Source organism: Calliphora vicina, chromosome 4, assembly GCF_958450345.1.
Source record: "Calliphora vicina chromosome 4, idCalVici1.1, whole genome shotgun sequence".
NCBI lineage: Eukaryota > Metazoa > Arthropoda > Insecta > Diptera > Calliphoridae > Calliphora > Calliphora vicina.
This window is the reverse complement of record NC_088783.1, coordinates 97,758,096-97,785,715: the sequence shown is the minus strand read 5'-3', so window position 1 is coordinate 97,785,715 and position 27,620 is coordinate 97,758,096. Positions and strand designations below refer to the sequence as shown.

General features: G+C 31.2%; 1 protein-coding gene across 2 annotated transcripts in view; it reads left to right on the top strand.

Annotated features, from left to right (window-relative positions):
• The first annotated feature begins 2,017 nt into the window (after positions 1–2,017).
• Dbp80 (putative ATP-dependent RNA helicase Dbp80) overlaps positions 2,018–27,620 on the top strand; it is a 110,279-nt gene continuing 84,676 nt past the window's right edge. Inside the window, exons 1-6 of one of the 2 annotated variants that reach the window (XM_065506859.1) lie at positions 2,018–2,105; positions 2,225–2,284; positions 4,975–5,045; positions 5,881–6,012; positions 6,072–6,267; positions 23,555–23,669. In XM_065506859.1, coding sequence (XP_065362931.1) covers positions 2,243–2,284; positions 4,975–5,045; positions 5,881–6,012; positions 6,072–6,267; positions 23,555–23,669 — 556 coding nt within the window. In that variant the 5' untranslated portion in view covers positions 2,018–2,105; positions 2,225–2,242. Of the gene's footprint in view, positions 2,106–2,168; positions 2,285–4,974; positions 5,046–5,880; positions 6,013–6,071; positions 6,268–23,554; positions 23,670–27,620 lie in introns of those variants that run through there. The other variant, XM_065506858.1, reaches the window with a different exon arrangement.

Here is a 27,620-nt window from a genome sequence, read left to right as displayed (position 1 = left end):
GAGTTCAAACGCGTGGAGAAACAGAAGAAATTGAATATAAAACAACAGAAAAAAATGGACGCATTAAAAACACACACATATATATGGCGCGCACCAACACAAACATAAATTTTGACAGTTTGGATAAAACAGCTGATGATCAGCTGGTCTAATGAGAACACCTTATATGAATTCGCCTTGGCCTTGGGTGTAATGATATACAAGGTGACATTAATGAAACATCTGATTATTTTTTGCTCGAGTTTGTTTATAACTTTTATCTTGTCAAAATTTTTTGCTGTAATTTGTATACATTAAGAAGCTGTTTTTTGACACTATAAACGTTATTTGTTTTTGTATTGTTGTATTTGTTGTTTTCGTAAAAATAGCACAAGGTGCATTTAATAAGGTGCCATCGGCAGCACAGCTGATTATAGAAGTAGCACGCACAAATGTCAAACTAAATATATACAAAATATTCGCCCGTACGTCCGTATGTCAAACTCAATATATAAAAAATAAGTGAATTCGCCTGTATTTATTTCAATTCGCCATTGCTGTCACCTTGTTAAATACGCCTTGAAATAGCAATTTCATTAGATTTTATAAATAAAATTGTTACTAATATCTATAAAACTTGTTAACCTAACATTTTCCCCAGAAATGTTTGTATTTGAATATCATGGTAACACTTTATTGTTATTAACAAAAATAATAAAATTTGGTTTCAAGCAGCAAATGGTCTTAAAAAAAACAAATGCTGATATATCGCACACCCAGTTCAAAAATGACACAACTCAAAATTAATTTGTCGGGTTATATAAACCCGAAAAATTAATTTTACGCTTAAACTATTCACAATATACTTGTTTATGGTGGCATTTACGCTTTGATTTAAAGTCATGTCGTTTTTTTTGTTTTTCTTTTAAAACCCCTACCAAGGCGTATTAACAAGGTGAGTGCATAAAATCAGCTGTTTCTTAATTCGCTGTGGTTTTATGTACACTATCTGTCAAACTTTGTTTATGTTTACATTTGTTATTGTAAATAACATAGTAATATTTCAATTCGCCTTGATTTTGGCATTTACCGTACATTTTAACAAAAACAAATTGCCTATTGTTTTTGCATTGTTGTATTTGTTGCCGGGACGCACTCACCTTGTTAATACGCCTTGACCCCTACGAAAATCCCCTTGCATTTATACGATGTCTTTTTTTGTCAACCACGTTTGCCTTTTTTGGCATATAATCGTATCAGCAACCAATCAGAAAAGAGCTCAAAGCAGAATATCAAAAAAAGTCTTGAAAATCAGAAAACTTGCCTTTTGTTTAGACGTCAGAATTTGTTAGTACAAAATTTATGCATGACTTTTAGTCATGACTTAAAATCATAATGTAAACCAAAATGCCCCCTATCTATACAAAAAATATCAGTGTATTCTGTTGTTGTTAACTGTTGCTAAAAAAAACACTAATGTCACAAATTATATAGATATGAGAATCAGCTGGTTTCAATAGAAAAATAACAAAAGAAAATGTCAAAATGGTTGTGTTTTAAAAAAAAAGAATAAATATATTTCACAGTATTTGTCTATTGAAAATTGTATTTTTTTCTCTCGCTCTTCAAATCTCAACCATTTGACAACTGTCATTTGTTTCATATCTGTAATAATCTGTGAACAATGTCTTTCATTATGTTTCAATTGGTATATATTTATTTTCGATTTCTGAAAAATTAAAATTTTGAGTTGTCACTTTTGAACTGGGTGTGCGATATAAAAGGTTCAAGCTACTTGTAGAAATTTCGATGAATTTTCGACATTTTCGATAATACGTATTCTCAACTTTCATCAATTTACTTGTATGTGTAAACGTAACTAAAAATGTGTTGTTTATTTACAATACGTGTTTATGGAGCACGTTGCATATTACGTGTAGACAGCGTTTTGGTATTGTATGACATAAAACAGTTAGTTACTTTTGTTATAGAATATATTAACACTACTAAATATAACAATGCTGTCTCTGACTTTTTTTTTGCAAACAGTGGCATTTTTTGAGTGATTATTTTATCGAACTGCATTTGAGAAAGTGAGGATATTGTTGTTTAAATAATTTTTTAAGGTAATTCATTATGTGAAGCACGAATTATAATGTAAAGCCATTATATACATTCGTGTTGACCAGCTTTGAATAGATGATATATGAAATATATTTTATGTTTTCATTGTTTAATATTTTAGTAATTAATAAATTTTGCGATGGATTGGGCCAAAAAAGCAGAAGACCAGGTATCCAAATTGGTAAGATAATTTCACTTGATAGAATATGTGGAAAGTTTTGTCCATCGTCTTATGAATCAGAATTTAACTAGTTCTGATTGAACTTGTTAAAAAAAATTACATCTGATATGTTTAAGTACTCAAAAGGATTACTTTGCTTTCAGCATCGTAATATTTGCATTAGTGAATGGTATGAAAAGCTAATAATCGATTTTCGACTTTTCGATCAACCATTTTCATTTCGATTTTTACAGTCGATTAATCGAACCCAATAATCGATTTTTTAATAATCGACCTGCATTTTTGGAAACTATAGCAAATGACCCATATACGCTATAATTACGGATTAAAATGATATTTTTGAAGAGTATTATAACTCATTTATATTGAGGTGCTCATTTTATAAACCGTAACGGCAAACATTTGACAACAATTTTCTGGAAAAAATTTCGTAACACTTTTTATAAAAATTTCTTAAGGTTGAAATAATTTCGCATTAAAAAATGAGGTCCTCCGGGAATATTTTCCGATGTTAGCTGAAGATTAATATATTGCAAATTTTAATGAAAGCAAAAAACGTAGACAATACTAAAAATTCCGGAATTTTATTTCTATTTCGATTAATCGTTATCAAAAATCGATTTCAGCATAAAAATCGGAGTATATAATCGATCACGAAATAATCGTTTTTAGGCCCTGAAAATCGATTTACCATTCACTAATTTGCATCCGAAAATGAAGCAAAATTATTATCAAACAAAAACGTGACAGGGTACTCTAAATATAAATGGGCTTTGATTTCATGCTACTTTTAATATTCATTGGTGTAATTTTTAAATCTATTAATTTATTTTTATTGTATAACTAATATCTAAAAGGAATTTTATTTCAAAAGGAATGTGCTAAATATACACAATATTAAATATAGTAGTTTTGAATTATCTGCCTTTCGCTTAAGAGCATTTTGCATTTACCAAACTCCATGTAAATTCGTTAATTTAAGTGCATTTTTTTTAACTGCACATTTAAGATAAGTGCATAATACTTTTGGAAGTTATAACTGGTTTTAATGAAACAAATTTCATTTAGCTGCCTAGTATATAATTTAATCAAAATATAAATAAAAAAATGTTCCTTATTTTTAGACGGAAAAATCAGCTGCTCTTTTTGGCAGTAAACTTAAATGCACTTACCAGCATCAATAAGCAGGTAAGTGCATTAAGGTTAACTGCATTTTTAACTTATTTGCACAAAATATTGTGCAAAGTCCTGTACATTAGAGTGCTTCAAAAAAATTAAATTACTGATTTTTACCGTCCCCTTCTAGAATTGTTCTATGGATTGTAGAAACACGTTCTGTGAAATATTACGATGATAGGATAACGTTAACTGGTGGGTGCAGCAGCTCTGATTTTTTGATTTGTATTTGAATGTAAAAGAATCAAAAATATAAAAGACACAAATTTTTAAGTTATTAAAAATTTCCCAGGCCATTAACGTGTCTCAGGACACTTGAATAACAAATGTAGAAACACATTTACTTGTATATGCGTTTTTGTCTTCGTACTGTTGTGAATTTTAAATAAAACATATTCCAAATTTTATACTCAAAAAGGATAATAATGTGAGTATAAACTGGTACAGACGATTTTGTAAGGATTTCATATTACACCGACCAGATTCTGTAGGGCACTCAAGGACATCGGAGGATGACTTGTGAAAGTCATGTTTTTGTTATTTTGTTTATCTGCAAAAATGGTTTTAGAGCAACAAAGTAACTCACTTAAGTTAAATTTAGGTTTTAATTTATATTGATCCCTAATTTGGACTAGGTTTGCCAATTGAGGCTAAGTTTCCCAAGTAAGAATTCGAAGGAATTCTTATTGCTTCAATTAACAATCATGACACCCTTAGCCCAATCATCACCTTTGAAGGTGCTGAGCCTACCATCATCCAATTGTCACAGATCGGTTCAGCTTTTTCCATCAGGATCATTCGGATCTAGCTATCTTAATGGTCTCCTTTTTGGTAGCCTTTAAGAGCGCTGGCCGGAGTCCCAGTCTTCACCGATGGTGGGATCGTCAGTACCTTTGATGTGTAGTGCTGAACACTCCCGCTTTGTCTTCTTTAAGGAGGACCTTAAGGGAACTACTTCTCCTTTTAGGTAAACGATGCCGGATCTCTCTTCTCCATTTTAGCCAGATAATCTAGAGATTATCCTTGCTTCTCTTTCTTCGTTCGGCCGGTATTCAAAATAGCACTTGGCAACTCTTCCAACGGCGACCTGCCGAACAAGATTGGCGTCCTCAATACAACGCCTTCTAACAATCGACTATTTTTCCAGAAATCTTCAAAATTAAGTCGCAGGTACGGATAAACTATTAAAGATTTTTGAAAATTTTTGTATGTGTATTTGTATTTTACCATAAAATACAATACTGGCCGGAACCCTTTTTTTGACAAATTAGAAACCGAATATTCGATCACTCTCTACCAATAAAACTCATTTTAGTATATTTATGTTTAGGTCAGTAATTTGGAAATTGAGAAGAAATTCGAAACCGAATTTTATCACTCTCAACCAATAAAACTCACTTTTTAGGTTTTACAAGTTTTAGAATGAATATTATTTAAAACTAAACTCTGTGGAATTCATAATAAATTTAATATATCCGATACTGTATTAATGTGTTAACTTTATTTATGTTTAGGTCAGTAATTTGGAAATTGAGAAGAAAGAAGATGATTCAAATGAAAAAAAGGAAGAGGAAGCCGATGTAAGGTAAGTTATAAATATAATTTGTAAATCAGGCGTTGTCATTTTCACCATATAATTAATTTTTATAGAACTACTATGTTTTAAACGCTACTTCTTTAGTAGAATAATCAAAATGTTCCTTAAGAATACATGTACTCAATGGATGCTTCAATGTTACTTTTTACACTTTCAAAAACAAAAACAAGAACAAAAAAATCAAAAAAAAATTGTATTTTTTTGTGGAATTTTGTTGTGTAAAAGTGTAAAAAATTAGAGTGTAATTTAAAGAAAATATTGAAACTACATATTTCCAAATATCTCTCTATTTGTAATATTTAAAAACCATCAGAAACTTTTTTCAGGCCGGAATCGAACCTAATAATCCAGAAAATTTATATTTTGCGGGAATATATTCTCTAGATTCTTTTTAAATATCTCTATTTTCTCATGAAAATCCGCGGTTTCAGTTTCGGCTAAAACCTAACACTAAACTCTAGTTTTCTTAGTATTTTATCAATAAAATATAAGTTCTTGAATATTATTCAATAATCTCGTTTTCTATTTGTCTCTTTCTTTATAAACTGTCCTTTTCATCGTTTTGTTTATTTGTTTGTTTTGATTACATTACTTTGTCTACCATATTCGCGTTATGTATAGCAAATTTGACATCTCTGTATACTTTGTGACATCAACTAAATTATTTCCATGATGGGATAATGATGCGAAATCCTTTCAAGATTGACAAAGTGCTCGACATCATTATCTTGTCTTGGAAAAAAATGTTATAAAGGAGGTGTCAAGATGTGACATACACACACACACATATGTATTATAAATTTGTATTTATTTTTATTTTCAGTTCAGCGGAAACAAGTCTTTTGCTCAAAATCATAAGAAAAGGTTTAGTGGAGTCTAAACTGGATTTAGAGGTTCAACGTCAGGATCCCACATCGCCATTGTATTCTGTAAAAACATTTGAAAAACTACATTTGTGCGTAAAAATATGCGTTAGTATAAAAATAGATAAAAAAAATAATTTAATATTTACAGAAAGCCCGAGATTTTAAAAGGAATTTATGCCATGGGCTTCAATGCTCCTTCAAAAATTCAGGAAAATGCTTTGCCAATACTATTAGCCGATCCTCCACAAAATATGATAGCACAAAGTCAGTCTGGTACTGGAAAAACTGCCGCCTTTGTTCTTGCAATGTTAAGCAGAGTGGATACTAAACTGGATTATCCTCAGGTATAATAATATTTCATGATTAAGTTGAGATGAAGATCTCTTTACCTCTTGTACATGCCGAGTAACTTTTTGATAGCAACAATATTTAAGGCATCGTTAACGTTTCACTCATTATAATTATATGTACATAAATTGGCGCCGTTAAATAAGGCCATATGGCATTATTACAAATTGTGTTGAGAAATAAGACCATATGACTTTATTACCATTGAGGGAGTGAAATAAAGTCATATTCAATTATTGGTCAAAGTGGAAATAAAGCCATGTCAGTGTAAAATAGCTTGTTATAATTACATAATCATTTTCAAGAAAGCCTTCATTCAGCGAAGCCGCTGAAGCCGCAGGCCGCCAATAAGAAAAATCTTTTTCTTCGAAACCGAATAGTTGTTCGCCATGCTACTGAGCGCATAAATAAAGTTTTTCTATGTGGCGGCCTGTGTCGCTCTTAGGGACTTTCTCCTCCATGGAACACGGCAGGCGGCTTCGCTAAATAAAGCCTTTCTTGTAAATAAATGATTAAAAAACATTTTTTTGTAATGAAAGATGTTGTGCCGAGAGCAAGCACCACACTCTATTATAAAAAAATTTTTTTCTTAACCGGACAAGTTTGTTGCTGTGAAACAATATATTGTATTAAAACAACACATTATAATTTTAAGTTTTCTTATATTCAGATCCATTATACCTATAATATGTATGAATATTTAAAAGTCTCAAATAAACTTAACTTGTATTGAAAGTTTTATTTTTTTTTTTTTGTAAAAACTTTGAAAAATTCCCATTTGTTTATTTTCCTTTCTTGTTTTGTCAAATAAAATAAATCGTTTAAGAAAACAAAAAAAATATATAGTGCAATAATGCCATAATGGCTTTATTGCACTTCTTCCATGGAAAATAAGGCCGTATCGTCTTATTTCCGTTGAACAATAGACCCATATGGTCTTATTACCTATGGTCTTATTTCACGGCGCCCATAAATTACTACCAATGAATTTGTTTAAAAATGCAAACATAAGATTCTAATGTTTTCAAAAATACGGTTGAACATTAGGGTGGCCCTTAATAAACGAAAGTTGGATTTTGGCCATTCTCACCCCCCAGTTTGGTGAACATTAGTAAAAAAATCATCCTGAAAAAAATTTAGGTAAATCGGTTGGGGTTAAGACGTGCCGCAAGCCCTCTGAAGTTTTGAGATGCATTTACAAGGGGAAAAAATTCATTTTTTTCAGTTTTTGTAAAAATTTTGCCATTAAAAAATTACTTTTGTAATTCAATTTAAAAGAATCGAAATGTGTACGTAATTGTCGTTCTAATGAGACATAAAAAAACAGAAATCGGTTAAAAAATTTTAAAGTTATTAAAAATTCGCCAGGCCATTAACGTGTCTCAGGCCACTAGAACAAGAAATGTTGGAACAAAATTAACATATTTTGATAAATATTAAAATAAAAGCTCATTTTTACTTAAAATGTGTCCATATTTACTTGTATATGAGTTTTTGTCTTCGTAGGATACCATTAACCTATTCTTAGGTATGAACAAAAAAAATTAATTTTTTTAACGGCAGTTTCAAAACTCCATTTTCAAATTTTTAAAAATTTTGTTAAACAAATTTCAGAATTTTTTGATCATCTCATTGGGATTTATTAAGAGTATAATAGGGAATTAAATCGTGAAAAAATTATGAAAATATCTCTTATAGTTTTTCCGTACCTGCGATTTAAATTTTGAAATTTTCGAGAAAAACCAATTATTTGGCAATTTTTAGGCCAATGAGCTCTATTTTCTTACTCTTATGAATTTTAAGCAAAACTTAATTAGAATATTATAGTCCAGATAATTCTAAATATACTACTACTATACTTTTACTAAAATCAAAAAACGTTAACCCTTAAATCGTGAAGGTCAAAGGTCAAATTTTTCAATATTTGGAATTTCTCTTGGAAAGATTTTGAAATGTTCGAAATGTTGTATATTTTTGGGCCGATTTTGATGAAATTTAACAAAAATATGGACATATTTTAAGTAAAAATGAGCTTTTATTTTAATATTTCTCAAAATATGTTAATTTTGTTCCTACATTTCATGTTCTAGTGGCCTGAGACACGTTAATGGCCTGGCGAATTTTTAATAACTTTAACATTTTTTAACCGATTTCTGTTTTTTATGTCTCATTAGAACGACAATTACGTACACATTTCGATTCTTTTAAATTAAATTACAAAAGTAATTTTTTAATGGCAAAATTTTTACAAAAACTGAAAAAATGCATTTTTTCCCCTTGTAAATGCATCTCAAAACTTCAGAGGGCTTGCGGCACGTCTTAACCCCAACCGATTTACCTAAAATTTTTTCAGGATGATTTTTTTGCTAATGTTCACCAAACTGGAGGGTGAGAATGGCCAAAATCCAACTTTCGTTTATTAAGGGCCACCCTATTGAACATGTTATACAGTATAGTTCGAACCTAAGCAACTTTTCCATATATAATAATCTATTATTTTTAAAATAGATTTATTAAATATAAAATATTAAATTTTTATTATATTATGTATAATAGTAACAACAACAGTTTAATTTAATTTTCTGGAACTAATTAAAGCCGCGAAGTGAAGAAAAAGAAGAGCAGGTCACGTAGGTCCAAAGCTATAGGTCCCTTTGTGTTACCTGAAAGTAGAAAGTCTGAAATTGAGGGACAGATAGAAATGAAAAAAAGAAAGAAAGATAGGAAATCTATATCTCCGTCAGTTAACATGGCGCCTTTTTTCACCAAATCTTCAGCAACGCAGTTGCCCGTAGTATATCCGTGTCCCCGTTCCCACTTGAGTACGACAGTTGAATGTCTCGCCATCCTGTTTAAGGATGTCCGGCATTCCTGGACTAAATTAGTATATACACTAGAGTGTCCCTTAGAATTAAATTTTTTGAAATGTTGAAACGGTACCCCGTGAAATCTTTCGTAATGACCTAAAATACCACCAAAAAAATGTTTAGCTTGTTCTAAGAAGGGCAACCAGTGCCGACTTTCGATTTAGTTTTGAGGTGCATTTACAAGGGGAAAAATGCATTTTGCTATTAAGTAATTACTTTTGCAATTTCCAATTTGAAATTGGAGTTAAAAAAACTATTTTTTTGGAATAGGTTAACTGTATCATATGAAGATAAAAACTCATATACAAGTAAATATGGATATATGTTAAGTAAGAATAAACTTTTGTTTTAATATTTCTCAAAATATGTTAATTTTGTTCCTACATTTCTTGTTCTAGTGGCCTGGCGATTTTTTAATAACTTTAACATTTTTTAACTAATTTTTGTCTTTTATATCTCATTAGAACGACAATTACGTACACATTTCGATTCTTTTCAATTAAATTGCAAAAGTAATAACTTAATAGATCCATTTTTTAAAAAATTTACAAAAAATGAATGTTTCCCCTTGTAAATGCACCTCAAAATTAAATCGAAAGTCGGCTAAAAAATCGAACAAGCTAAAAAAATTTTTGGTGGTATTTTAGGCAGAGATCGAAAATAACTCGTTCATATACCAAAAAACCCAAATTGTGATTTATATTTTTGTGATAAAAATAAATCACTGAAAATAACAGTTATAAAATGATTTTTATTTAAATGGTTTGGTATGACCTTTATTCGTTTTTGTTGTTTTTTAATGGTTTGGTGTGAGATAAACAATTCATTTGTTCTTGTTTTTAATAACTGTTACTTTCGCTTTTATTTACATACAATAACATATTATTAGTAAATTTTAACAAATTATGGAGATAATATGATAAGTATTTTTTTTAAATTGTTATTAATCATTTGATAAATTGTATATACTTAAGCGTTGATTTGCATCAAATGCATTTTTGCGATTTATTTTTCATGTTCGCAAATAAAAGTCACAAGCTGACCTTTACGAAAAAAATAAATTATAACTCACTCATCCAGATTATTTGTGTTTGTTTCTTTTCTGTTTCACTCAACCTCAAACCTAAAATGTTCTCAAATAAATCACTCTATCAGTGATATATCACAAAAAATTATTTTTAAATGGCTGCGAATGAGAATTTACCATTGAAATGAAAGTGAACTCGTTATTTTCGGTCTCTGATTTTAGGTCATTACGAAAGATTTCAGGGGTTACCGTTTCAACATTTCAAAAAATTTAATTCTAATATATTTTATTGCGGCCTGACTGTCAGTATATATACGAATATCCCTGCCTGATAACTTGTTATAACTGAGCCAATTAGCCGCCCTGAATAATGCTACATTCATTTGGAAGTCTATAAGATAACATAGTGTCATATACACCTGCGCCAACTCGATCTCCCTTCATAGAACCGTCTGTATAGACTGAGAGACCCATTGTGTCATGTAAAGGTCCGTCCATTGCTTCCGTATTATACGGAATTGAGACACTGAAATTCCTCGCCATGAAGGGCCTAGAAATGCAGTAATCGATATTATCCGGAAGAGTCCGAATACTACCTATTATACTGGCGTGACCGTATGGAGCATGTTTCCACTCCCCAATCGCGTTTAGCCTGAAGGCAGAGGTAAATGCCTTTTTTCTTGCCATTAGATTCACGGGGAGCTCATGTTATCAGGATTGCCATTCTTCTTAAAATTTTCTCGAATAGCATGCGAATTGAGACTTTGCATAGTGCATTCCACCAGACTGAAACTCCTTAGAATAGTGTCGGCTTAATGACCGTATCACATAGCCAATCCACCGACTTAGTACACTGAGTGCATGTTCCAGGCGTTGTGATATCGTGCCCAAGTGGATCCCAGAGACTGCCACTGCGACGTCATCCGCGTAGGCGACAGTTTTGTATCCCATGAGATCCAATTTCCTGAGCAGACAATATAGATTCCACAGACGTGGTGATAAGACGCCTCCCTGAGGCGTACCCCTAGTGGCCATTCTCGTGATCACTGCCGTTCCCTTACCGGAACGAATGATCCTATATCGTAGAAGGTTCGTGATGAACCTTACAGTTGATTGGTCCAGACCAAGATCATGTAGAGCTGAAACTATAGTTGCAGATTCTACATTATTGAAGGCTCCTTCTATATCCAGAAAGGCTACTAATGAGAAATTACCGAATTCAAGGGATATCCCACTCAATATATCCCACTAAGGAGTGCTGTCTCAACAGATTTGCCCTTCATGTAGGAGTGTTTCAAACACTCGTATGTGGATGTCGACGATTCTTTCAAGGGTTTTCAGCAAGAATGATGAATGATTATTGGTCTGAAATCTTTTGCTTTGGTGTGTGACGCCTACCCTCCTTTCGGAATGAATGTCACAGTGCATTCTGTCCACCGCACAGTGGTTTCCCTTATATGAACAAGCGGTCAATAATCAATATCTCCAAAACTAAAAAAGCTAGGGTCTTCAAAATTTGTCACCTCATAGTATGCCCGAAGAACTTGAAGTTTGCAAATTTTTAAGAAAAAATATTAACAACTGTAACCACAGTAGCCCTTTGATCTTTCAAGGGTTGATTGGCTTTTAGATTTGTTTTATGAATTTTTGAAATAAAATATTTCAGTATGAAAATTCGTTTGTTTTAAACAATTTAAGTAAATTTTTATTCCTTTTTAATTCATTTGAATTATACACTGACAAAAAAAACTAAATTAAAAAGTTATACAAAGTTATATAATGCAATATGAGGTAAGGTAAAATAAGACATTAATATACATTAAAGGCCTGCACAAGACAACATTTTGTAGAAAAATGTCTTACTTCAAAATTTGATGCTTTGTTTTGTTGTGTCGACGCGCACATCATGTTGTACAATGTCATCGCGCCGCGAAAACCATGTTGTGCCATGTCATGTATATAACTATTGATGATGCTGTTGTTATGTGTGGTAGATTGAATTGAATTGATGTTAACAACCCAGCATAAAAAGTGAGGAAGAAGATGCAGAATTTTCACAACAAATAGCATGCTTGATGTACTTCCAATTTTGGTGAAAAAGCTATGAATTTTACATTAGCTTGTCATTGGAGGGATGTTGTTCATTTCTGACAACTTTTGACTTAATAAATTCGATGCTTTCGATGCGATTAAATTTCGATTTTAAGGTGTTATTTTAATGTAGGTAGTGGATACCTATATTTTTTGGCATCTTGGATGGAAATATAAATAATAGAAAAAAAGTGATGTAATTGAGCATTTATGAATTGATTTTAATGTAGTTATAAAATTTATGAAACAATGGTTGATTAATTTTAATGATTAAAAATGTAAAAATTGTTTGTATACTAATTTTTACAGGTTTTAATAAATTTTATAAAATTCAAAAAATGTAGGAAACAATTACATCAACGAAATATTTATAATTCAGTGTCAAATACCCATATTTAAAATCACATCTTCAGAGGTAGAAAAGATTCATTTGCAACTTTAGATGTGATTAAAATGTCATATGTAAATATGCACTTTCATTATTTTTTGCTGGGAAGTGTCGCATTATTAGGCAGAATAAAATTGCATAGCAGAATGAAATTGTACACAACTGCTGAACTGTGAAAATCTGAGAACTATTATTATTTAGCATTATATTTTTTTTTTTAAATATTTAGAACAAATAATATAAGGATTTTTAAAAAATATAAATAATAAAGTGTAACACAGGAAAAAGAAATTCATAATTGGAATGAATTTTTTAATAAATATTATTAATCGAACATGAATTTTTTCCAAACTTTTTTCATTCAGAATAAGAACATGTTCATAAATATTATAAAATTGTACATGAAGGAAATTTTTGCTTTTTTACACAAATTTGTTGCTATTTTATAATAAATTGCATTATGTAGTTCAAATATTTTTGTATAATATCCCAATATTGGCCAATATTTCTAAATGTATCGAAAAGTCTGAAACGTAAATAATATAATTAAAATTGATTTCTCAAAAATATTTTCTCATTGTATAGCTGAAAATCATAAAAAAATTAAATATTTTCCAAGAAAAATTTCAAACATTTTTGAATAACATAAAAATATACTAGAAAATTTAAATAATTTTGTTCAAGCATCCTAGATTTTATTTGAAAACAAAAAATAGGAAAAAAAATTCTGTGAAGTTACGCAATAAATGCCCTACACTTTTTCTTCAAATCGTTGGCCAGTTGCATTTGTTATACTATAAATGAATTGAAATCATCTCATACAAAAAATGCCTCATACATGATTTAAATGATTTGAAATTATTTTCCATGTCATCCATGCATCTGTTAATTTTTTTAATGTTGTGTGTGTTATGATGTTGTTAAAATGATGCTGCATTTGTTTTTTGTTTTGATATACATTGCATTTGCGTGTTGCTGTTAAGTAGGTAAAATAACATAACATGACATGACAAAAAATCATGTGGCAATTGTCTTCATGTTAAACAATGCAGCTTGTGCAGGTCTTTAATATACATATATCAAATATTAATCAAATTTAAAACTCCTTGACTTAAACTACTTGTTTTCTTTGTTGGTAAGTTTGTCCTCCAGAAATAAATGGATCTGAACTTAACTTAGGCTATTTAAAAGTTCTGTATTTGTAGCATTGCACGATATTTTTCGGGTATGTTGCAATCTAAACTGTTTTATATGCCTATTTTTCGCTTCAGCTGCTTCCTCCGATAATTCACCTATTGACACTACTACATGCTTGCTTACCTCAGCTCCATGGATCAGATTTTTATGTACCGATGCAAAAATAAGACGGTACACAGAGGGATTTTGATGTCAAAAAGTCAATTTTTCAAACACTTAATTTCAACAATCAAATGATGCAATTTTGTAGAGAAATCTTTATAGATGAAATGTACACTTATAGTTATAAGAAAAAATTTATTTTATTTTTAGAAAATTGAACTAAAGTCCATGCAAGGGTGTTAAGCAAAAATTTACATATATTTTCACGCAATTCAGTGGTATAATTTTTCTGATAACACATGTGTAAAAGACATTAAAATACCTCCATTAATATTTTCTTAAATCTGTTTAACGAATGAGAGAAATGCCTTTCATCGTAGGGAACATGATTATTCCATAAACGACCAACTCGAACAACAAATGAGCGTTGCATATATAAGGTAGAAAATCTGGGAGTTATCAAACCTCTTATTCTAGTAGAATTCATGAAGCTAAATCTTCTTAGGAGATATTGAGGAGCACCATTCTTATAAAGCTTATAAAATAATAAAAGATACCTGAAATGAATGAAGTCCTCAAAAACTACTCCTAATAATCTAACCAAATACGGTGTCACGTGTGTTCTGTAACCTAAATTGAATATGTAACGAACCATTCTGTGTAGACATAGTCTGATTCTATTCATATTACCAGCAGAAGTCCCATTATAGACTTCTATCCCATAGAGAAATAATGGCATTATTAACGAAAGTCCTAATTTTTTTCTTAAGTAAAATGGTAACTTAACGCCAATCGAATAAAGTCTTCTTAAAACAATAGAAATACGTCTTATAACGTAGTCAATGTGGTAGTTAAAATTAAGTTTGTCATCAATTTGAAATCCAAGAATACCATAATGATCAACTACTATGATGGGCTGACCATAAATTTCTAGTATAGGTCTCATTGGTGATGTTTTAAAAAACATAACCCTTGTCTTGCATGGATTGAGACTCAGAAAATTCTCAGTAGACCAATTCGAAATACTATTTAAATCGTTGTTCATCCGAATTTGAAAGTCAGTTATGTCATTAGAAAGAGAAACTCCTAACAATTGCACATCATCTGCATAAATATGAACAGCTGCAAACTGACAACGACTACAAAGATCATTCATGTACAGGGAAAAGAACAGAGGGCCAAGTATTGAACCCTGTGGAATACCTCTGTGTCTCAGCAAAATACCAGAAAATAATTCATTATAGCCTACAAATTGAGAACGTGCACATAAAAAGGTATATGCTAATTTAATGGCAGATGAAGTAAATCCATAAATATCACTTAATTTACCCATCAAAACGTTGTGACTAATTGCATCAAAGGACTTAACAAAGTCTAAAAACACCACAGCCGCAATTCCACCTTTATCCAAGCTCTGTCTTATACTTTCTGTAACATCCAACATCAACGTTGTCGTACTATATTTCTTCCTGTAGCCAGACTGAAAATCGGAAATCAATCCGTTACGGTCTAAGTACGAAGTCATTTGATCCCTCATCACGATCTCCACAATTTTTGAAAATACAGATATTACACTAATAGGTCTGTAGTCTGATACTGAAGATGCATTTCGAACTTTTGGAAGAGGTATGACTCTCGCTGTTTTCCATACCTTTGGAAAACATGAAGTTGTAAGAATGACGTTCATAACGTGCAACAAATGACGAGATATAAGTGGATAAATAATCTTTAAGAACCGAATTGGCACACCGTCAGGTCAAGCAGAGTTGGATTTTATAGTATTGATTACAAAAGTTAGCTCCGATTTATCAATACAATTAAATGAAAAGTGTCCTAGCTGAGAACTGTTGAAAGAAATTTGTGGCTCATTCACAATAGGTGGTAAAATAGATAAACTATTAAACGCATCCACATCAACATTATTTACCATTGAAGGGTCATTCGCAGCGCCATATGCTCTTAATTTTGCCCACACTTGTGATTGGGAACAGTTTTTAAAAACTCTCGCAGTCATTCTAGATCTATGCCTTCTTATAACTGACTTAAGCTTGTTCCTGAAATAACAATAAACCCTCCAAGTCCTGTCACATCTGTTTTCTCCATAAGCTCGATAAGAAAAGTCCCGTTTCTGTCTATATAACCGAATTTCCCAATGATCTAGCCAATTGTCAGACCTCATTTTAAATGTACTAATTGGAACAAACTCGTCGAAAGTATTATAAACAATAGATGTCAACATCTCTGCCAAAGAATCTGCATTTGACGATTCATACAAACAAGAGTAATCAATTAACCGCAAGTGTTCTAAACATCTTTCCACGTCCAACCTTCTATAATCTCTATATGTAAAATTATTAGACTGTCGTAAAGTCGGAATAATAAAAGAAAGGTAGATAAGGGCATGGCTAGAATTTAGTGCTGGAACCTGAAATTGTCCTTTACTAAAAATAAGGTTAGAATTCGACACTATAAAAAAGTCGATAAGTGTCAACGTATCTCTATTATTACTAAAATGTGTGGGACAATTGTTATGAACAATTTCTAAGTTGTTTAAATTACAAAAATTCCTCACAATATATGCATTAACGAATAGATTCGTATTGAAGTCGCCCATGAGAATGACGTTTTCATATCTAACAGTCACATCTGCCCAAATATGCTCGTAGCTGGAGAAATGACCCTGTGGGAGATAAATTACACCCACCAATATTTTCTTAAATTCACTTAAATCCACTTCTATAAATAATGCCTCACAATTTCCTTCATCCATATGACTGTGAACAAATTTAGATTTAAGTCTTTTAGAAATATAAATTCCCACTCCCCCTCCACGATTCCAACCCCTATCATTCCTATAAAGCATGTATCCCTCGATGGATACTGCGTTATCTAAAATATAATCCCGGAACCACGTCTCCGAACCACGTCTGTATTATATGTTTCACCTCATCCAATTTAGTGGCATTCCATCGAGGTGATAAACTTTGGGCGTTTATATGTGCTACATTAAAATTATTATTCGAGAATTTTGATCTTAATAGTGTATTTTCGCTAAGAACTGGACCTAAATTATCCAACATTAAAATAAAAGTTCTTCCAATATGTTTGTGTTAAAATTTTCTTTTAAACTATAATTTTCATGTATTTATATATATAATTTAAATGAAATATAAAGTAAATTGATATAAATAGGGGAAAAATAAAAGCTACATATAAATTCATTAATAATTAAAAATAACTTAAAAATACAAATTCATTAATAATTTAGAAATAACAAAAATAATTAGATTTCTATTTAAATATAATTTACAAAAAATGTTCTTCAAGTAATACGGCAGTTAAAATATCGTTTTTTTTATAAAAATATACTATGGATATTGTTATACACAAAAATGAAAAATTAAAATAGTTTAAAAAAGTTGTTTAAAAATAGTAAATTCATATGTTCTTCTACACCATCATTCTTAGTTATGACAGCTTTTGGATCATCAGCATAAATAATTCGATATTTCTTAATATTTCCATTCTTTAAAAGTTTTCGGCATAAATATTGAAGTTTTGATTCCATCTGGGTAGCATGGTCATTAATGTAAACCCTTGACTCTATTTCTGGTTCTTTTGTACCATCCATGTTTATGTAATTTGTATCAATTGGCGAGCTACTATTTTGAGGCCTCGAACTGGTAGCGCAATGTGTGTAAATGTTATTTAAGAACAATTTGTAGTCTTTTCTATATTTTTGCATTATAAAATCCCGTTTCCATGTGCTGTTAAATTTTACTAATATTGCAAAACGTTTCTTGATCCAAACAAAATTATATATGTCTCTTTCAATCAGATCAACATTATAATATTTACCAATATTAATCACAGATTTCAATATGTCATTCGAATTTAAATTCATTGGAAGACCACTAATGACCAAATCATTTCTATTTATCGCACGTCGTAGACTGTTGTTTTCTATCTGTAATCGTTCAATTCTATTATTTGTGTCCTCACGTACATCATTTACTTGCTTTAAACAGTCATCCAAACCATTTTTAATAGTAGAAAGTTGATTAATAAAATCATTAGATATTTGAGAAGAAATTTCATTTAAACGGGTTTCAAATTGCTCCATTTTTGTGGACATGGATTTGATTTCAACACCAGAGTCATCAATCTGTTTAGATAATTTGTTAATACCAGTTTCAAACATAACCAAAAGGTCATTAATATTGGGCTCCTTAGATTTAGATACTGAACAATTATGACACAGGTAACCTTTTCCATCTTTAGCATTTACTATAACTTCCAACATGGACTTAGTAACACTAGGTGTTAGTCGCATCACACATTTAAAATCATATACATTTTTACAGTTCTCACACCTTACAAAATTGTTCTTGTGGCAATTGGATTGACAATATACACAAATAATTGCCATCGTGAAGTTTATTATGTAATTTAAATTTTAAAGTATTATTGTTTTTTTTTTTTTTTTTTTTTTGTGTTCACGTTTGTTTTGCAGTAGCTTTGGTTTTGTAATAAGAGGTTTCAAAAATGTTTATTACAGGAATGATAACAACCGTTACAATTTTTGGTTTACTTTATGTTTATAATGTCTCTTCTTAAAACATGAGAGCAGCAATTATTAATTTAACAACAGCAATATCGATTGAGTTCAATGTTTACATTCAGCAATATACATATTTTATTATTATTTATCATTCCAAGAGCAATAAGAACAACACTTTACAAATTACCAACAGATAATCATTTACATAATTGAGAGTGATATTCAGCAATACATTTTTTTTTTTGTTTTTTTTTTTTAATATTTATTCTTTCACTGCGTATTTTTATTGGAGATCATAAAAGAATTACATTTTGTCTTATTCGTTTTCTTTTGTAATTTTTATATACATATGTATGTATATATAATTAAGAGTTATATACTGCAATAACAGTTTACCAACAGAGAAAGTTTTTTTTTATAGTTCTTTTTACACTTTCACAGCTTATATTTTTTTATTTTGAATTTTTTTTTTTTTAATATTTTGACTTATTTTCCTTCTTGAAATATTAATTTATTTGCCATTTTTTAATTATTTATTCTTTTTTTTTTTTTTTTACATATAACAATCGATTTAATAGGAAATTTCCGCCGACTACTTTGAAACACGTCTTACTCTCTTGCCATTCTGATCAGAATTTACAGAATTTAATTTATTTTTAATTTACCTTTAACATATTTGAAAAATATAACATTTCAACATCAATAAAAAAAAATTATGGGGAAACCATAAACCGTTAAGAAGATATGCCCAAATCTATAAGACTCTAATTATTATTGTATTTTTGATTTTCCATGGAGAAAAAAAAATGTAGCCCCACTTTCCCCCAAGCTCTTTTTTTATAAAATGAAAGGTGGGAGTGTCTTGTTTCGATTAAAAAAAAGAATAGTTTTCGGAACAGGATGAAAACTTAACATTTTTTGTCGAATAATAAACGAAATATCCAAAAAATTCTTATCTATGTATGGGTTTCGTGGGCGGTGGGTGTGACCGATTTTATTGAAACTCGACATGCGTTCCTTTTTGGTTTCAATAATTGTATGTACCAAATTTCTAGACTTTGCTCGGATATAAACAATTTTATGCGAAAAAATCAATTTGGATTGTATGGGCAGTGGGCGTGGACTTTTTTGATAAAATTTAATTTTTTTTTAATTTACCCCATATAATTATCGGTGCCAAATTTCAATGCTCTACGACCACCCCTTATAATTTTTGCTCAAAAATGTATTGCATTTGGATTGCATGGGCGGTATGCGGTGGGCATGGCCGATTTTAATAAAACTTAGCATACGTTCTTCTTCTGTTTCAGAAAATATATGTACCAAATTTCTACTTTTACTTGAATAGGAAAAATTTTATACGAACAAATCTATTTGGATTGTATGGGCAGTGGGCGTTGGGCGTGGTCGATTTTAATAAAATTATATTTGTTTCTTAGTTTGTTCCATATAATTATCTGTGCCAAATTTCAGCGCTCTACACCACTCCTTATAATTTTTGCAAAAAAATGTATGAAGCCATACCTCTGTGGGGCGGGTTAGTATATTACAGATTACACGCCCATCCGCAAATTTCCGCAACTAACTTCAGCACTTTTATTATCTTAAGAATCAGATTAATACAATGAAAAAGAAACCTATGGGGGAATTTTGGGGGAACACAACTAAAATGTTAAGTAAACAGAATGAAGTTTTACAAAAAAGTAACAAACATATAGGTTAACTAAAATATTAATTTCACAAGAATTACAACACAAGTTAGTTTTTATTATTTTCTAAAGATAAAATAAATACCTTTAACTTTAAAATCCATTGAAAATAATTTAATTTTGTAGACTACATCAATTGCAAGACCGTTTTGAAGTGCACTTTTGCTTTGAATTATTCTTCCAGCGTTCAGCTGCGCTTTGCAAATGAATATTTGCTCATGCTTTCAATTTTATTTTTAAAAAGTCCCGTTAGATTTCCAGTAAAAACCGGTTTGCCATTAAAAAGATTGAATATTTAAGAGACAATTTTTTTGCATTTTGTCTAAATATTTTGTGATCGTTTTATTTATTTTTGGCCTATGGGCGGAACCACTGTGCACCGTTTTGTTATGTACGACCATACAAGACAGGTATGATAAATAGTTATCAGCCAAGGAGTGACTAGACCTATATTATTTTGTAGATCAGCGGGTATTATGCCATCCTACTAATTAAAAAGACAAAAACAAAATTAACTTTATATATTAATGTTCGAAACTTAAGCAACTATTTTATTGTTGTGATTTTTACAACAAAAAAAACAAACATTTTTAAAACATTAATTCGTTCCCTTAATATAACAATAGTGTATTATTTTTTTGCCATTTCGAAATAATTGACTTTAAAATTTTTGTGTCGTAGACATCTAGAACAAAAGTAATATTTCAATTGATCTTTTGACCCTCTTTATGGAAGTAGAATTTCACAAAATTTTGACCACATATAGAATCAGTTATGTTTTTGATGCAATAAAAAAATAATGGTGTAAATGCTTATACACTATTGTTTTGTTGAGGGGGCGAAATTAAGTCCCTTTATTTCGACAAAGAAAATTTAAATTTTTATTTAGATACATTTAGTACTAATTATTTAGAAGTGCAGCTATGGGCCGTACACATTACGGGACAGCTTTTGAGCTAAAAATTATTAAACTTTTTAATAATGGAAAATCCCAAATTCCTATTGCTAACAAATTGAGTATTAATATATCAATAGTTTCGCGATTAGTTAAAAAGTATAATGCTACTGGAACAATATAGGAATACAATACCGACGGTCGTCCTAGGAAAACTTCACCGCGAACAGATAGGAAAATCGTCCGTTTAATTAAATTAAACCCCTTTTAAGATGTTGTGCGTGGGCTTAAACTCAATATTAGTTCCAGCACTGTGAGAAAGCGATGATTGGAAAATAACTTGAGAATCTTTATGCCGTCTAAGAAACCCATACTGATGAAGAAACATTACTTTATGAAATTTTAAGTTGGATTTTGCAAAAGCTTGGACTTTGACAATGTGGAAAACAGTTTTATTTAGCGACGAGTTTAACTTTAACTTGTGTAATTCAGATGGAGTAAGCCACGTTCGTATACCGAAGGGGAAGCGATTACATCCACATTATTGTAAAGGCACAATAAAGCATGGGGATGGAAATGTAATAGTGTGGACTTGTTTTTCAGCGAGTGGAGTTGGTCCTATTGTTGAAATACAAACAAAAATGGGTCGTTTTGTTAACAGGAACTTTTTAGCCAACCACATGCTTCAATATTCCGAATGTGAGATGCCACTTCGATCAGATTTTCAGCATGATAATGACCCCAAACACTCGTCAAAGTTGGTTAAAGATTGGTTATCACCTAATGGGATAAAAGTTTTGGATTGGACAGCTCAATCTCCAGACTTGAATCCCATAGGAGAACCTTTTCGGCATTTTAAAGCGCAGGGTCGGAACTCGCCGTTTCAGAGTGGGAATCAATACCAACCACAGTATTAACAAATCTTATAGAATCTATGCCAAAACGATGTTTGGAGGTTATAAGAAACAAAGGGTATCATACGAAGTCCTGAAAGTTGCTTAAGTTTCGAACAGTAATATATTGAGTTAATTTTGTTTTGTTATTGTTTTCCAAGAAATGGAATTAAACTTTTGTTCTTATTATTAAAATGTAGGTACATAATACATAATACACTATAAATTAAATATTTTATATTTAATAAATCATTTAAAAATAATACATATGACTTTGATTATTCTATAAGGAAAAGTTGCTTATGCTTCGAACAATACTGTAAATACATCGTGATATCATGCATTTAGCGTTAGTTGATCTGTCTTCTTGGGCAGAATGTAAAAATAGAAGTAGAGCTAAAATTAGCGGATGAGGCATAGCTCCTGGTTATTTAGGTAGATTACAAAACATCTTGGAAATGGAACACTCATGAGAGTCTCAAAAGGAGACTCAATGCCTACTATGCTAGCATGAAATTTGGGGTTTGCAACCAAATATGGTAAACTGGATTTAGACATTGGTTGTCAGGCCTATACTTTCGTATGGTTGCACTATATTGAGCTAGGTTTTGAAAATAGACTGTTATTGATAAATACTCGATATGGCGCAATATATCATAAAGGCTTCACTAATGCAGTGTTTTTCATTCAATATTGAGCTGGCAAACATTAAGGGTTGGATACGGTTATCATGAGAATTTTAGTGTGGTTGATAACATCACTGCAGATTCTTTGTTTTCTTGAATCCCAACTAATATCCTCATTAGCTATCCTGTATATGATTTATATTAGCTCCCCATGATATTTTCTTGTGTTATTTTATAACTGTTTGATTTATTTCTTTGATTTTGTTATATTTCATGTAGAATTAGTAACTAGTTTTGAAATAGTGAATAAAATATAAGCATTACTCAGTTTTAAATATTCTGATAGTTTTTCACTTTTAAAGGACTTTAAAATTTCAAGTATTTATTTATTTATTTATTTTTTTCATTGTATTTTTACTTACTTCATTATGCAGTTATGAATATCAAATTAAAGAGGAGTTTGCTATTTTGATACAATTATTTGCATAAATCTTTTAGAAACAAATAGTGAAGAAAATTTTATAAAAAATATTAAGAGTAAAGTTGCAATGGAATACCTAATTCTCATATTTAATTCTTACAGCACTATTTCTTTTATAAAATGTTCAATGTTGAACTATCACTAGCTATTAGAAGAAACTGGAAATTTGCACTATTTCCAGCTCTGTCTCCACATAAGGCTGACCATCCATTGAATTTTAAAACCATAGGTTTGTCGTTTTAGGTGTATAATCGTAACGCCATCTAGGGAGTATTATAAAACATCACAAAATTACTCCCAAAAACCAATATAACTTAGATAAATAATTTTGCGTTGAGTTGATCGACTACGTACAAACACTTGTATTTTGTTAATACTGATATTATTTAAAATATAATTTGTCTAATGTTCATATATTCATATAAATTTATTTAATATTTTATTAGGTCCTTTGTTTATCTCCTACGTATGAACTGGCCATTCAGACTGGAGAGGCTGCCGCTAGAATGGCACAATTTTGCCCAGATATAAAATTGAAGTTTGCAGTCCGAGGTGAAGAAGGTAATGTGGAAACATTTATAAAAAAAAGTATGAAAGTATAGTCGGTCATGCCCGCCCATAAAATTCCCTACACAGAGTATATGAGCAAATTATGGACCGATCAAAACAAAATTTTGTAGCATGATTTCTTTGATTTGTGTAAATACTCGAACCTATGTATATAAATTAAATATTTATTCCCGTCATATTTCGGAGGATATTTGTATGGGCCGATTTCAACCTTGGACAAAACAAAAAGCATGTACCACATTTTGTCGAAATATCTTCAAAATTACAACCGTCAATCCAAGTTTTTCAAAATTGTTACAAAAATAAAACAAACAAATTTCAAGTTTAAATTAGAGACGAAGATCTCTTTTTATTGTAAATAAATATTACCTCGTAGAAGGAATATGTTGCGTTTTTAAATAAGATGCACGTAGTGCTTATGTCGAAGACAATTTGACGAGTGTTTTATATTGCTAAAATCGAGCCCTTAGCGCCAAATTATCGTAAGCGACAAAACACAAATTTTACAGGAGAAGGTTTTTTTTGATTATTTTGAAATTTATACATAGAATTAAAAATGGTATGATGCGATATAATATAATTTCGTTCAAGCTATTTGTTTATTTCTCAAAAGTATTTATAACTTTTGACAATTGGAATACTTCACAGAAAAATATGACAAAAAATGTTTTTTATTGGATTTTTGCATAGATAAAAAATGTTTCTATTTAAAATGGAAAAATAAAAACGAATTTTGAAATTTATTATCAGCAATCCCGCAATTCCCAAAAAAGTGTTGAAAAATTCCAAAAATGCTAATTTTTAGTTTTTTGGCTATAATATCCATACCAGGGTAGGGGTTATCGGGACCCTTTACAAAATAATTAGAAACATATTGAGCCACCTATATTCGGTTACTATATTTTGGTATCGGATACACGATTTGAGAATTTTTGCCATAAAGTTTTATTTTACATAAAAAATAGGTGTTTTTTGAAAGGACCTGTTCCCCTCGGTAACAACAATTTTGAAATTGGTTTCCCTTTAAAATATTTTATCAAAACATAGCTTTCAGAAAGTAGAAATTCCTTATACATCCTCTTAGAAATTTTTTGCGATAACTTAGAAAGAAAAAAAGTTTTTTCCCAAAAAAATAGCGAAAAATCGCTTTTTAAAAATTTTTTAAATTCGAATGCATATAACTTTGGACTTAGTCATTATTTTTAAACAGTTCTTTTTCCATTTGACACATACATGTGTTGTTAGTCCAATAAAGGAAAACTGGAGAAAATCGGGAAATATTTGAATGCGCGAATATCTCCTAAGCTATAATAGATAATTGATAGCTACGACGAGGTTTTTTGTAGTGCTCGATGAGAAGATTCTACATGTATAATGTTTTTGAAATCGGAACTCAAACCAAGAAATAATATCGTTTTAAAAATGTAACATACCCGAGGTGTCCTACTTTGAGGGCCCCTGGTGGGCCCATGAGGTCCACGTTCAAAACTTAAACTCGACAACACTTCTTCTTTGCGCATGTGAAATTTCATTCAAACCAATCTAACCATTTAGAAATTACAGATTTATTTCCTTCTTTTTTTCTATACCAATGTGTGTCGCTTACGATAAAATTGGTTTACTGTAAAATATAAACATTGACTTACGATAAAATCTTACCCCCTATATTTTTTAAGTTATTAACAATTTTGATATTCTGAGAACGCTAAAACATCAGTCGGTCCATAAAATTTTAATTTCTGCAATAAAACAAAAAATTTAAAAATGTCGCTTACGATAATTTGGCGCTAAGGGCTCGAAATAACAAGCATAATTTGGTGGCAAACAATATTTAAGGCACCGTTTACGGTTTACTCGGTAGAATCTAGTAAAATACTTCCAGCAAAATTGCATTAAAAAAGGCAGCAACAATAGATTCTAACCTTGTAAAAAATAGTATAATACGTATTACCAAAAGGATGCAACCTAAACATTGCCGGCCACCTTGCAACACTATTGTGTGTTGTAATGTTAATAGCATAGGTATGTTTTTAGACAGATCCATAAACTGAATGGTTTTTAGACGACAGATCCATCAACTGAATGGTTTTTAGACAGATCCATCAACTGAGCCCTGCGGGCAATGGTTTTATAAAGAAAATAGTAAAATAATACATACTAGGGTAGATCGTAAATATATTTCAATGAGCTTTCTTAATGATGATAACGTAAATATACAATTCGAATGTTAATTGAAATGTTGAATTCATTTGTGTTTAATTCATAGATGTAGATCAATTGTAATGGAAAGATGACCCTAATACGTCTCGTCGAATTTCCGGTAACATAATTTGCGGATATAAATTAGCCCCAATATAAATATCAACAGGACGGCTATAGAAAGTATTGGAATGTGCCAAATGAAGATTTGGCAATAATACTTTAATGTCGGCGTTTACAGAAATCGAAGACAAATTCCCCGATATATCTGGCAAAACAAAGGCCGTGGTATTCAGTACTACAGAATAATCCAAATCAGAGTCGACCTTCAGAGAACAAGACATTCTCGTAACTACAGCAAACGTATTAGTTATGCTAATAGTCTGTCAGTTATTGGAAGACTTTTAAGAATAGAGTTTACCGCCAGTAACCACAGAAGAGGAGAAAGAACTCCACCTTGTGGTGTATCTCTGGTAACCCGCCTTCTGATCACATCGTCCCCTAGGGTTGAGTTGATAATACAGCTTTCCAGCATTAAGATTATCCAACTCACCAGGAAGTCGCTAACCCCAAGTTTTATTAACGAGTCCCTGGTAACCCGCCTTCTGATCACATCGTCCCCTAGGGTTGAGTTGATAATCCAGCTTTCCAGCATTAAGATTATCCAACTCACCAGGAAGTCGCTAACCCCAAGTTTTACTAACGAGTCCCTAATTGCCTCTGTCTATATGTTATTAAAGGCGCTTTCTATGTCCAGAAACGCAGATAAAGTATACTCCCCATGCTTCAAACTGTGCTCTATACAACCGACCACCTCATGAAGCACGCTCTCAACAGACTTACCCTTGAGCTAGGCATGTTGAGAGTTGATAATGAGGTGAGTATCTATATTTCCCTTATATATAGATCTACCAGTCGTTCTAATGTCTTCAGAAAAAAGAAGATAGGCTAATAGGTCTGAAATCCTTTGGTTTCGAGTGGCTGGCCTTTCCGGCCTTAGATATGAAGACAACCTTAACCTCCCTCCACCCTCTAGGTAGATATCTACTATTGAGATAACACTTGAAGATATCTCTCAAAAGAAATAGCGCTGTATCCGGAATAATTACATAGCATCGCCGGAAATACTCCATCCGGAGACGGTGATTTATACGGGTCGAAAGTGTTCACCGCCCATTCTAGTTTTTCCCTAGTGACTATCTCCTCAATTTGTCTAGAGTCGTGCCAAAAAAACTCAGGCATATTATTCCCCTGGTCGTCCTCCCTAGTGCCTGCAACTTCACAACCAGGAAAGTTCGTTTCCATTAGCTGGGAGAGTGTTTCCGAGCTGGATTCCGTCCAAGAATTGTCATCTCTTTGAATATACTCTACGGCCTTTGGATAAAATTCGCCGAAACCTTGACGACTCATTGACGCTATCAACGGATTGAACGCGAAGTTCCTTTTTCCACCATTTAGGCTGTTTACACCTACCTGGAAATTTCATTGGGCATGAAATTCATAGCATTCATTGAGTAAACGAGTGAACTTATTCACATCATATTTCAAATCGGATGGTAACAGATCACGTGGAGTTGGGTGTTCCATCCCAATACGAACCTTGTCATGAAAGGTTCCCCAATTTGTCCGCCTAGGATCCCTAAATGGTGCCCTTGCATACGATTCGAAATTCAAGGTGATAGTAATCCGAAAAGGAGCAGTCTGTGTATACCCTCCAATCTCTAACGAAATTATCATTGTGTT